The following is a 12992-nucleotide window of genomic DNA, read 5'->3' as shown; positions in this document are numbered from 1 at the left end:
TGGCCACATTTGTCTTGTGAAAGTTTTGTTAATTTTGCCGCCGTTTTTCATTTAAAGCAAACTTCACGTAAGGTTACGACGAAAAGTGTCTTTGTAAGCCTAGTAATGTACTGCTTATCTGGTTTCCCTTTTCAATACGCTACAATTAGCATAACTAGCTAACTATCACCTTGGCGTAATTGGCATGCATGTAGTATAACTGGTCCACTGTTTTTCTTTCACTTCTCCGTCATTTGTCAGCTTAATGTAAATATAAAACATAATTTAGGCTACTGCAGGTGACACTTTTACCTATAGAATTATTTTTTTTAAAGATGAAAAGTAAAGATAATTCTATAAGAATACTGTACTATTAGATTCAGCAGCTTGAAAGAAATAAAGAAAATCATGCTACGGCAACTTCAGTTAATGAAAAAATGAATATTAGTTCCTAGTGTGAGGGACTAAACAGTCTGAGGGGAGCACAAAAGGGCAAAATGCCAAAAAGTATGCTCCAGAAAATATTTTTTTTTGGTTAGCAGGGAGGCCATAACTGTATCATGTTCACTGAACAGAGGGTCACTGTGCTGTGCTTTGAAACCCCATGTTGAGCACATTAAAATCCATTGAACCCGTGTGATTCAGCGCTATTGTGCAAATGCCAGATTTCATATGTAAGTCTTTTTTTATTTTCAAGCCCGTCATGAGTCACTAGAATTGGTTCATTGGTGAACCAGCTGAAATGCAGTGAGCTCAATCACCATTCTGGGCCACTTGCCGAACAAGTGGCTACTATAGTTGTTTATAAAGTCAGAAATAAAAACAGAAGCAATATGTAAGATCCTCCACAGACAGACGCTCTCTGGTGTATTTAAGGACCCACGACTCAGCGATCTGAGGAGTGCTTTGTTGTTGTAAGGACCTACTACAAATGCGCTACTTAAAAATCCTTCATATCAGTGGTTCTCTAGTTTGTTGGCTGCGGGACCCACCATCACCACTTAATGTAAAGTGGTAGCCCAAATTGTGGAATAACATTGTGTCAGCACAAAAGAAGAACATTTCAGGAACACCTTTTAATTCAAAAACTATTAAATTATTTTAACCAAAAGTGACTGTAAAGGTTTTCAGTACATTTTCTATCTCAGAAGTTGAATTTCATGCCGTGATAGCTTGATGGCCTTGGCCTTTCCAATAATTTGCTGCACACATTATTTGTCTGTTCTCAATAAATATCTGCAAGATTGTGGGTTGTCGATGCAGTATGGTTTTGCATATATGTACGTGTATAAAGATTATTTTGATACCCTCATAGCCCTTGTGGTGCAGTATGTATTGCATTTGTGTTGACTTGTGTTGGTTTTGTTCACACTGTGAGGACCTGTCTGTTTGTGCTATGTTGGCTATGCTATGTTGGAGTGTTGTGCATCTTCAAACTGCTTTAACAAAGTCTTTGACCATTCACTACAACATACCAACAAGTTTGTTGGACTTCGTCTATGAGAGCCGGTTTCAATTGGCACAACACACGGTTGTCACCACCTAAATTATTAATAGATGACACCCTGCGACTTAATAAAGCCCAAATTTAATTATATAAGACTGTGCCCCACTTTTGGCTTAGAACCAACCAGCAGAGCATCACTGCTCTATATGACAGGAGATCTCTGTATTTAAAGGAATTTTGTATTATTGGAATTTTGTCCATAATCCACAATCCTTATGTGAAACATGAGCACACACGTTTCTAATTTCTGTGTGTTCTAGGTAGAGAAAAACAGTAAGCATGAGGGAGCTAACAATGAACGTCATGGGACACACCTATTTTGACTGTAAAAAACCTTCAACAACGTTTTACCATTTTCTGTACATGCCGTGATCATGCACTGATACATGACATTCATGACATGCAATACTATATTGCCTTATTTTGATAATTTTTAACATTACTTCTTTCCTGGGTGGATTGATTTCACATCTAGTGCTACTTCCGTCAACAACAGCAGTGTGTCAAGTGTTTGTCTGTTTGCTGCTACTAATCATGGTAAACGTTGTGAGAGAAAGACCTTATTGGCATGACTTGGTGGTGTAAATGTGGAGCTTGTCAAGCCATACAGACAGAAATGGAGTGTGACATACATTTTACTATCAATAGACATGGGAAACTGTGCAGAAAACAGATGTGTTGTCACATTTCATGTAAGGATGGTGGATGATGGGCTTTATTTCAATAAAAGTGCAGTTTCCTTTAGGGACCTGTTGCAAAAATGTACGTAGCATACACGTTTAAAAAAAACTCCAGTTTGTCATTTAAAAATGTTATACATATCTTTAAAGACAAATACTGCATTTTTATTAGTTTTTGGATCAACATTTTAGCTTTTTCTAGTTTCAGTATGTGTGGTTGCTCTATATTGTTCACCTTTTCTGGGTTTTTTGTTTTCTGCAATGAGATGGCTCCTGCACCATACCTTGGTCCTGCCCATGCTTGTTTCGCCAGTAGGAGCTGTTGCCAGTTGGCGCAGGAGTTCACTTATCATGTCGTCTATATTTGGTAATGCAAGTATAAAAATTACTGTAGGGGTGTTACTTCATGTCTATAGGGTTCAAATAATGTTAACAATTGTTTTTAGAAGGTCAAACAGGTTTTCTATTAATATTGAATCCTCCTGCCCAGAAATTAACTTATTGTGGTGGGGGCTGGAACCAATTAACAACGGTAAACAAGAGACCATTGTATTTAATTCTTGGAAAATAGGCGTTTTTTTCCACAGAAAACACATTTAATTCACAAGTCTATAATTTATAATATCGTGATCGTAAAGCATAAAATGCCTATTAAATTGACATCGGCTGTTCAACTTCTGAAGTTTGCTGCACTTTTGGGAGAGGGAGAAGAGAGAGATGTTAATGTCTAAAATTAGTAATTTTCCTTCTTTTCCTATACTTAATCCGTCATGTGACTCACCCCTCAGTCATGTGCCGTATAGTAAAAACACAGCACCTTCTTGTTGTTATAGTGTCCCCTTTAAGTCTTGTAAAGTTGTTGTATGTACTAGTCGTCAAGATGCTACTGAACTTCCATGCCAATGCACTGTGCATTTGTTGTCTCTCTAAAGCATTTTAAAAGCATTCTGAGTTTTGCCTTGTGCTCTGAAGTAGCTCCTTCATCTAAACAAAGTGATGTCTCAAGTGGAAAACTATTTCCGGCTTTGCCGCTTATCACTCCATAACATTTTAATCTTAGTGAGTTTTCCTGCTATGTTCTCATGCCTGCCTCCTGAACTTTGAGCCGATGTGGGCTTTGGCCATGCTCCACAAGGTGCCACATGACTTCGGGGAGAAAGTACAAAAGTTGAACTACTTGAACTACTTTTTGTGGATTTGTTCAACCAGGCACAGTGTCAGTGGGCCTAACAAGGGTAGCTTCTTGGCAATTGCTCAAAAGGAAATAACAATGAGTGAGGCAGTGTGTAGCCAAAGTATGTAAATCAAAATTATTGATACATATCAATAATCGATTGGGGGATAACATATTGCGATATATCGCCATATCGGGATATTGTCACACTAGTAGTATTGCCATATTTCGCAAGTCTCTTCTTGTGAGACAGCTTTTTCTAAACAAGAGATATCATCATGGTCTAATCTTTCAAGATCTTGTGACACTGTTGATATTAAGACATATTTGTGATTGGTATGATGCCTACAGGTTATTATTTTAGGAACGATTAGCAGCTGATAGTGTCCTGCTATCACACCAAGTAAGCAGGAGGTTTTTGTAATGGATTTCACGTTTTACATTCCAAACAAATATACATTATACTGTACATCCTTAAAGATAGTGTTTGTCTCAATGTAGTAAAGGAGGAAGGGTTAGTTTGGAAGTGATAGGGTTGTTAACAGTTGTTGGCAGACAGTTGATGCCAATAAAAACAAGCTGAAAGGAGACCTCGGTATAACAGACATGCTGTCACTTAATGTTTCCTATAACGTATGATCAGAGCTATATCAGGACGTCTATTGTTCTGAACTGAGACAGATAAACTTCCATGCCCAGACAAGGCACAGCAGGACCTGGCAAAAACCAGTCAGCAGCTGTAGTAACTGCTCAGGTATTGCACATCGGTGACTTCAGTCATGTGACTCAACCCAATCCACTTCCTCCATTCTGGTGGTGCGATGTTGCAAGGTCAGCCCGCACAGGCATGTGACGATCAAAGGTTTGTGCAGGACTATGTTGTTGTTGTCAATATTGTTGTGACATACATTGGACACATGAGGAATAAGGTGAAGGTAAATAGCACCCGTGTGAGAAAGCTCAGGCGCTAGTTTGTACATGTGGTGTAGCTACTAGGGGTGTCACAAGACACTCATGAGACGAGATTATATTTCAACAAAACATTGTAAATTCAAATAAATAAAATTACAATATTGTGTCCTGCAATTGACTGGTGAGAAGTCCAAGGCCTATCCCACCTCTCGACCAAGGACAGCTTGGATAGGCCCCAGCATACCCCCGTGACCCTAGTGAGTGTAAGCGGAATAGAAAAAATACAACACGGTGATAATATAGTCAATATACTCAACCACATAAGCGTGCTAAATTAAGCTAACCCCCACCAGCTTCGATTCACGCTCCGTGTTTAGGTCGGGAGGATCTGTGTAATGTTGGCATTTGCCCCGATTGAGCCATCCGTCGAGGAAATACTCCCACACAAGAATGTTCCTTCTCCTCACAACGACAACGTTCATTCCAATGAGCCCAAGTCACACACAACCACATGAGCTTGCTAAACTTAAGCTAATCCCTGCTAGCTTCCATTCGCAGTCTTCCATTCACGCAGATTCCACAAACTTTCTCCAGTGTGTATCGACATTTCAAACTCTATTGGTCGGAAGGAGGCTGGTTAGTGTTTGTATCCGCCACGATTGAGCCATCTACAATTACATTTACAACCGTTCTTCTCTGCACAACGACAACATTGTCCATTTTTCTCTAGTGTTGCCCTGTTCTCATCTGATCCTTTGTACTGTTCTGATGCAGGCCATGTTTAATTTTGGCCATGGACCATTGAGTTCACCCAACATTTAAGTGATTTTTATGTGTGTTTTTTTCAGGTCCCTGAGATCATAAGTACCCTCAGGCAGGCTGGCAAAAGCTCCGCCCGCAACGATGACATGCCCACCATTCCCAACAAAACTTCACCAGACCCCGGAGGCACCAAGCCGTCTGAAGCTTGCCTCAATTTACCTTCCCTTCCCGCAGCAGGTTCTGTGGCGAACCCTGCCCTGTCCCCAACGACCTTTGCCAAAAAGTTTGAGGTGCTATTTTGCGGCCGTGTTAGTGTCGCTCACAAGAAGGCCCCGCCTGCACTAATTGACGAATGCATTGAAAAGTTTAGCCAGATGGCTCAGGGCTCAGGGACCACTAAAAGGGGGGTAAACAGCAGCGGGGGGTTAGTTGGTGGGCTTAAGAGGGCATTATCCTTCCAGTCCAATGGACTGGGTAGTGCCGCAGTAGGGAACAGTGCTACCGGGAGCCCCACCAACGGGAAACGACCACTCCTGTTCAAACGAGATCCCAGCTTCCCCTCTCTGCAGGCCTTGGATGAGAATGGACTCTCACCAGAGATCTCTCATGCCAACACTACTGATACCAACGCTCGTTCGCCCGGAGTGCAACCCACCAGCCTGCAGGAGAACAGGACAATGCTGTTCACGGTAAGGTCCTGTAAAATTCATTACCATGACTTCAATGTCCACTACCACTTGAGGGTGTTTAGCTGAAACATCATCAAATTTGGTAAAACTTAAAGGTGACTGTCAAGCAAACATTAGTGGTTGAAAAACACAGACACCATCAAACGAAACGTTTTTGTAGGAGAATGGGCAGGACTTAGCCCATTCATTGACATTAATTGACTAAAGATTATAAAATGTTCAGGCTAGTTGTATTACATGTATGCAAGCATGTCTCCCAAAGCATTTTCAACACCACCCATAGGAGGTGCCACAGATGTTATTTACTGTACATCCATGTGACACAAACTGGCTCCCCTGGTGTCTGATCATTTATAATTATTTTTACTAGAAGAACAGGCTCAATTTCATAAGAGATAATGCATAAAGCGCAGTCTGCATAAATAAATTTTCACACAGTAGACAAAAATGGGAAAGAACAACAAACGACAAGCAGCGGCATGACTCACCCTGAACTAATGCTGACTGCTGCTGAACAAGAGCCAGGTCACAATCTCCCCATTGACCTTTATTTGGCCTCGGTGAATCCCTGCCGGCTGGACTTTTCCTGTTTATCGGTCATGTAGGAAATGGTTAACACTGACACAGGAAACCAGCAGAGCCCATTGCTGTCCACCTTTGCAGACAGACGTGGAACTCACCCTGTTTGTATGTCCTCCTTCTCCAGGATGTAGACAGCAGACGCAGTGACCTCACCGTGGTGATATCATCACCTAACATCTGCTCCCTTTTCGGTGATAAGTGTTGAGTGCGAATTCATGAGTTGGTTTTATGCTTATTTGATAAAGCAGGGCAGTCAAGGGGGAACTCCAAACAGGCTCCTTCACGGCAATGAAGGACTTGCAGACATGAGATCACTAGCTCATTACAAACCACTGAATGACCTCTTGAGTCTCAGCAGTGATAGTGACTCATGCTCTAATTATGTTTCAAATGGGGACATCCTTTGGAGTGGAACTATCTTAGCAAGGAAGAAATGAAACTCTGTCTCTTAACACATTTGGTGTTTAAAAAAATGTTAAAAGATTATATTGGTCATGTAGTCATTCATCAGAGGTAGTGTGCTTTGCCCTGACTCTCACTTTTTGCTACTCTGTATATTATCAGTGCAGTCCACTATTTGATTCTCAATGGGCCAGTGCTAGCCAAGGAGTTGAGAAGTTTATAATCAAAGCTCCCACCTCTCACATACAAATAGTAACCAGAGTGTGTCATTATGTGTTATATGTTTTTCATGATGTTTAATTTTGGGAATGCATATTAAAAGTCTTTATCTTTTTATTGTAGGTGGGGAGGTCACAGATCTTTTTGGTCAGTCCGGACACTAAGAAGGTTGCAATTGAGAAGAGTTTCCGTGAAATCTCTTTTTGCTCACAAGTAGGCAACTTTTGTTTTTTCCACACAAGCATGTTATTTGATAGTAAGACCTGTTCTGTACGTTTTTAATCTCTTGCTAGGGTATTCGCCATGTGGACCACTTTGGCTTCATTTGTAGGGAGACAGTGGAAGGAGGAAGCTGCCACTTTGTTTGTTACATCTTTCAGTGTACGGATGAATCACTGGTGAGATGGGTGTTTTTCCATGGTGCTCAAATGTGTTAAATCTGTATTCCCCACTGACTTTGTGCTAAACAGAATGTTGGGGAGATTCTAAACCCTTGACCATGAGATAGAAACTGTCACATGCATGCCAGTATTTTTAACTATAACTTGTCTCCAAGACGGTTTGGAAGATCCAGAGATTTAGCAACAAATTCACCAGGTTGACCACACTGTTTGTGGCTTGTTTGAATTATTAGGATTATTATAGCCAAAATAATACTTAAATCTCATGTATGAATTTATGAACATGTTAAACTGTATGGCACAGAAACTGCAACTATTCACGCAAATGGGGACGTATACCTCTCATAACGGTGCATTCATTTATGCCAGAAAGAAATATTTTTAAAAATTGTTATCCTAGGTGGACGAGATCATGCTGACCTTGAAGCAGGCGTTTTCCATAGCAGCTGTGCAGCAGAATGCAAAAACCCAGAGCCAGCAGTGTGACAGCTGCCCCATGCTGCAGCTCCACAGACTGTGTGAGAGAATAGAAGGTAAGATACAAACTGTGCTTTACAATTAACTGAGGGATACTATATGTGATTTCATCCTGCATTGCTACTTAGGTTTAAATGCATCTAAAACCAAGCTGGAGCTTCAGAGACACCTGGCTACTCTGGACAACCAGGATCAAGCTGCTGTCTTTGAAAACACAATGGTGATGTATCTGCTGTGCAATCACATTTTCATGATAGTATTCACACAACTTCCGAGGCATGTCTCATTCAGTAGGGAAATATGCTTTGGCTGACATCTGCTGGTTATTTAGCTGTACTGTGGCACAAACTCTGCTGTGTATGGTTTTGCCACGCCAGAAATGATATACAATATTATGCCTCATCAAAGCAGTGATGGATAAGATACCTTCAATTATTAAAGTTAGACTGCTACCATTGCTGCAAACTTCCACTGAAAGAATACCTGTTTGTTTACTTGTAGAGGTCTCATGCTAAGAGCGAACAGGAGGAAAATGAGCTTATTGTATCGTCTTTGAGGAATTTATATGAAGAGAGACAGAGGATCCATCAGCACACATTGCCTATGGACACCAAACAGGTGATTTGTGCATTTAGTCTTCTAACATCTCACCTATGCTCAGTTATTGTATGCTCAGGATCTCATACACTGCTGTGTTTGTGTGTGTACAAGTAGAATGAGGAGGCACCTGCTGCTCCTGTTGAGGTGCAGCAACAAAGTAGCAGTCGCCAGCGTCTGGAACAGTTCAAGAGTCGAGCCAAGCGCTCTTTAACTGAGTCCCTAGAGGGCATCTGGAAGGTAAACACTAATCAAGTCATACATGTGGAAAACAGCAGGTAGTCATTGATTGTTGAAAATCTTCCATTTATTGTTGCCCTGTTTGCTGGCAGGGAAGCACCAAGGCCATCACTCAGAAGGGCAACAGTGAAAGAAGCAATAGTGTTTCCTCCATTTCTTCCGTCATTGGCCAGGACCAGTCACGCTTAGATGACCCCCTCCCTGCTCCTACCCAGCTGCAACCCACCAGCCCACTCAGGTTAATACCTTGAAACAAAATGATCCTCATTCACAATCAGCCCACTGACATTGCAGCTTATTACATTTATTCAAATATCCCCTTTTCTCCTTCTCTCCTCAGGTGCCACAACTCAACAGGAGACCTGAAGCAGCTTAACTCCTCACCTTCCCCTTCTCCCTCTCCTGTCTCCTCTTCACTGGGTGACGGTCAGTCGCAGAGCTTTCGCAAACGAGCCAGCACCTTCAGCCATCCCTGTACTCCCACCTCAGAAGATCATTTACCAACGCGCACTTTAACCTACACGCCACAGCAGGACCCCAACGCCGCTTCAAAGCCCAAGCTCTTACGACACTACTCTGTCAGCACCGACAGGCCTCACCAGAGCAAGTAAGGAAAACATAATTATTTGCTGTTATCTCGGTGACGTGAAGGGAAAGGAAATGGGATTATCAGTGCATCGACTGGGCGTAAAATAATCATGTGAAATTGCTTCAGCACTCTCTCCTGTGAGACTTAAGTTTAAATCACGATAGGAGACTGTCACTGGCTTTAAGGAGGTTTAGGTCGCTGCTTTAAATGTCCCTCAGGTGACATTTAAAGAGCTTTTTCATTTAAGAGCGTTTCACCCCGACAAGGATCTTGTAATACACATGCTTCAGTGCTATTTATTAAATTAACTGACCTACTGGCCATATAATTTTCTAGCAAGCAAAAAGACAATCTGCATACTTAATTAATCAAGATAAAGCGATATGTGGTGCTATAGGAAAGTAATAGAGAAAATCTGCATTGATCTAAAATGGCTTCAAGGTAATTTGTAAAAATATGGAAGCACCCCAAATCACACAGTGTTAAATGGTCAAATTATATATTTTTTTAACATTGTTCCTGTGTACTGTGCTTAATCTCCTCCTTGCTTTCTGCCTCTCCATATTTCCCCTGCTTCTCAGACACACACCATCCGACACTGCCCTTCCTCCTGTTCCTAACTGCTTCTCATCCTCTTCTCTTTTGCTCCCTCCTTCCTCCCCTTCAACCAGAGCAAGGCTCAGTAAAAGACGGTGAGAATCTTGCACCTGGTTTCACTTTCACCGCTGCATGCTTATGTATTTCTGTGTATGTGATTGTATGTAACATTTTTCATTCTGTACTTGTTGTCCATGTATTTATGTGAGGCCCTGTTTAAACAGAGAAATGGAGGAAGACATGGAAAAAGAAAATGAGGTTCAAGTCATCTTAAAACATTCAAAATTTGTCCTCATTTCCCCCCAAAATAGCACATTATTGTCAAGCATTCCACCGACTACGGTCCACTTCATTGCATTGTGTCTCTGTGTGAATGGGGCCTGTGTCTCTCTTTTCATCACCTTCCTCTCCACCCTTTTACTTCAGTCCTCTGGGTGGACTTCGTGCTCGACTCCACTCCTCCTCCTCTGTTCCTAATTTTTTGAAATTTCAATTCCTGGCCCCTGTGCAAGAAAACGACTGCCCAGAAAGAAAGAGCAGGTACACGCACTACAATAAATAACATACCTACGTCATACATAACGATACAATGCGTTTTATGTTTCATATAACTGCACCCCCGCCTTTTGCTGGATATGGATTGTCATGCTATACCTTTTTGTCACCCTACTTTTAGTGATGTAACAGCCCCCTACATGTCAAGTGCAGAATATGAAGTTGAGGAAAGCCCTCTGCGCCACCGCCACTCGTGGAGACAACAGATATTCCTGCGAGTCGCTACACCTCAGAAAAACCAAGATATTAACGGTAAGAATACAGACAACTCAGTAAAGTTAGTATGTACAGAGCCATGTCAAAAAATTTTGAATATTGTGTAAGAGTTCATTTTCTCCCACAATATAATTCAACAAAATAAACCTTCATATAGCTTAGATTTATTACACATCAACTGAATTGTTTCAAGTCTTTTATTTTGAAAATCTTTGTTTATAGCATTTAGCTCATGAAAACCATAAATCCATGTGTACAAAAATTTGAATTTCATTAATACAGAAATTTAAATCCACTGAAAATTAAGTTTAATCACTACATTCAATACTTGCAACACCCACACTAGTTTCCCTTGTTGAGAGACGATCATGCAGTAATAGCATCATTCCACTATGTGTCACTATTTCATCTCACAGTGGCAATATGGCGAGTGGAGAGGAAGTATGATAGTGGTTTAGTTTATTTTGACAATGCAAAACAATATACAACGTGCATTACGTTTACACAATTAAACATGTCTGAAAATGTCTTCAAAACATGTCTTCACCTATTACTGATAGTTGTTTACACTTCCTGTATTTAACATGTACCAGTTAACCAATTTGAAAAGGATCACAATTTTTGATAGTACAGCTTGGTCAGTAATATAAATAAAGAGATGAAAAGTAATTACTGTAGATAAAATAAATATATCACTATGATGGTTTCGTTTCGCCTACTCCAATGACACTGATGTCTGGTGCCATAATAGTGTATGATAATACAGTGTGACATCTCAACCCTGCATGTATACAGAGAAGAAACTTAGATTAAACTGAGAAGTGATACTCGGCCACAGTCTATGGTTTGATAGATGGCATATTATTCTGCTGTTTTAAAGAGTCGTCGTCATGGTTTTGTATGAACTGAATACCGTGCTAGCTGGTTTGGGTGTGTATTTATTTACTGTATGTGCGTGCATACATACATGAGATCATGGGTGTGTCTGTGTCTTTGTTTATTAGGGAGGGTGGCGGCGTGTCTCAAGGTCATGTTGACAATCCACATGGATAGGGCCAAAAAGAAGGCACTAACCTTGTTGACCCACTTTGCATGCAATGTGTAAGGCAGAGACACAGTTCTGTCTAATTTGTGTGTTTAGGGTTGTGCCCCAACTGCAGGAGTGTTTGTTTTAGTTATTTTGCATCAATGCATCAATATGTAATTCTTTCAAAACAATGTTGCTTTTCAAGGCAATAGCATCACTTGTCGCCATGGTGACGCCAGCTCACACATTTTGAGTACAGGTGTTTTCAAAGTGTGAGACTTCAGGGGTGTTGCAACATTTTGGCAATTAACATTAATAAAAACATATTCAAACCTGCTCAACTAACTTCACTTGGGTCAAAGGCAAATTAACTGATTTTTAGTTCAGACATTGAGAAAGTAAATAAACTAAATTGTTTTTCTCAGGACTGCAATCTACTTGTGGTGTTGGCTTGCAATGGGGTGGGCGTTTGATGATGTCATCACCTACTACATTGCATAACTGGCCTTAATGTAAAAGTCATTATCAACACGTGGGCCGATGAAAGTTTCAGCACATTAATTTACATATTTAGCACAGCAGCATTACAATAAATTAAACGCAATGTAATCAAAAAGTTCTAATTGTTGAGACACACTTTATAGATGGCAAGTGTTTGTCTGGGACGGTGCTGGGTTTGACTGTCTTGTGAAGAGAATCCACTGTGTATTTACTGGGGCGCGCACATTGCTGAAGACTTTTGTTTAAGCGGTGTAGCAGTCTGTGTTTGTCTAACAAATACATGTCTCTCTTAGAGACGTGTGTTAAAAGCCTCATGTTTGTTTAGTGACTGTGCTGAATGTTTCAGCACATCCTTTAAAGGCTGCCTGACACAGCTAGTAGGTACCATCACACGGCACAAAGGCGTTTTATTGATGCTATGAGTCTATTGCGTGTGTATGGTGTTGACAGTATGTAGGTGAAAGGCAAGTGCCATCTGACCAGTTGTCACTTGATGTCCTTCCTCTAGACAACACGGGGTATTTTGAGGTTTTGGGATCCACCCTGTACTTTAGGGTGGAGTCGCACAACATTTTTTATTCTTGGTGTGTGTTGCACCCATCTGTGTCCCCAAAAAAGTATGTATACATGTTTTGCTTTATTTTTATTTTGCACGAGTGCTCTTAAAGTTAAACTCGGCTTTTTGGGAATTTTGCCCATCATCCACAATCCCTATGTGAAACATGACCACACATGTTTCTCTTTTCTGGTGTCAAACTCGTGCCACGGAGGGCCAAGACATTGCAGGTTTTCTCTCCAGCTAACTCTACAGCAGGTGAGGTGATTTCAATTGATGAGCTCCTTCTGTCAAATTGAAGGAGATGTTGATCATTATCGTTATCATCAT

General features: G+C 40.9%; 1 protein-coding gene across 6 annotated transcripts in view; it reads left to right on the top strand.

Annotated features, from left to right (window-relative positions):
• The window catches only part of tbc1d1 (TBC1 (tre-2/USP6, BUB2, cdc16) domain family, member 1), a 31908-nt gene that overhangs the window by 3909 nt on the left and 15007 nt on the right, over positions 1-12992 (top strand). For 3 of the 6 annotated variants that reach the window (XM_058065490.2, XM_058065495.2, XM_058065496.2), the window contains 12 exons: positions 5101-5703; positions 7030-7119; positions 7200-7304; positions 7708-7840; positions 7913-8004; positions 8286-8402; positions 8499-8621; positions 8714-8859; positions 8962-9228; positions 9792-9902; positions 10234-10347; positions 10484-10614. In XM_058065490.2, coding sequence (XP_057921473.2) covers positions 5101-5703; positions 7030-7119; positions 7200-7304; positions 7708-7840; positions 7913-8004; positions 8286-8402; positions 8499-8621; positions 8714-8859; positions 8962-9228; positions 9792-9902; positions 10234-10347; positions 10484-10614 — 2032 coding nt within the window. The remainder of the gene's footprint in view (positions 1-5100; positions 5704-7029; positions 7120-7199; positions 7305-7707; positions 7841-7912; positions 8005-8285; positions 8403-8498; positions 8622-8713; positions 8860-8961; positions 9229-9791; positions 9903-10233; positions 10348-10483; positions 10615-12992) is intronic. The other 3 variants (XM_058065491.2, XM_058065492.2, XM_058065494.2) reach the window with 3 other exon arrangements.

Source organism: Doryrhamphus excisus, linkage group LG9 (assembly GCF_037039965.1).
Source record: "Doryrhamphus excisus strain RoL-2023G ecotype Guam linkage group LG9, RoL_Dexc_Guam_v1.1, whole genome shotgun sequence".
Lineage (NCBI taxonomy): Eukaryota > Metazoa > Chordata > Actinopteri > Syngnathiformes > Syngnathidae > Doryrhamphus > Doryrhamphus excisus.
This window is presented reverse-complemented; position numbering and strand designations above follow the sequence as displayed.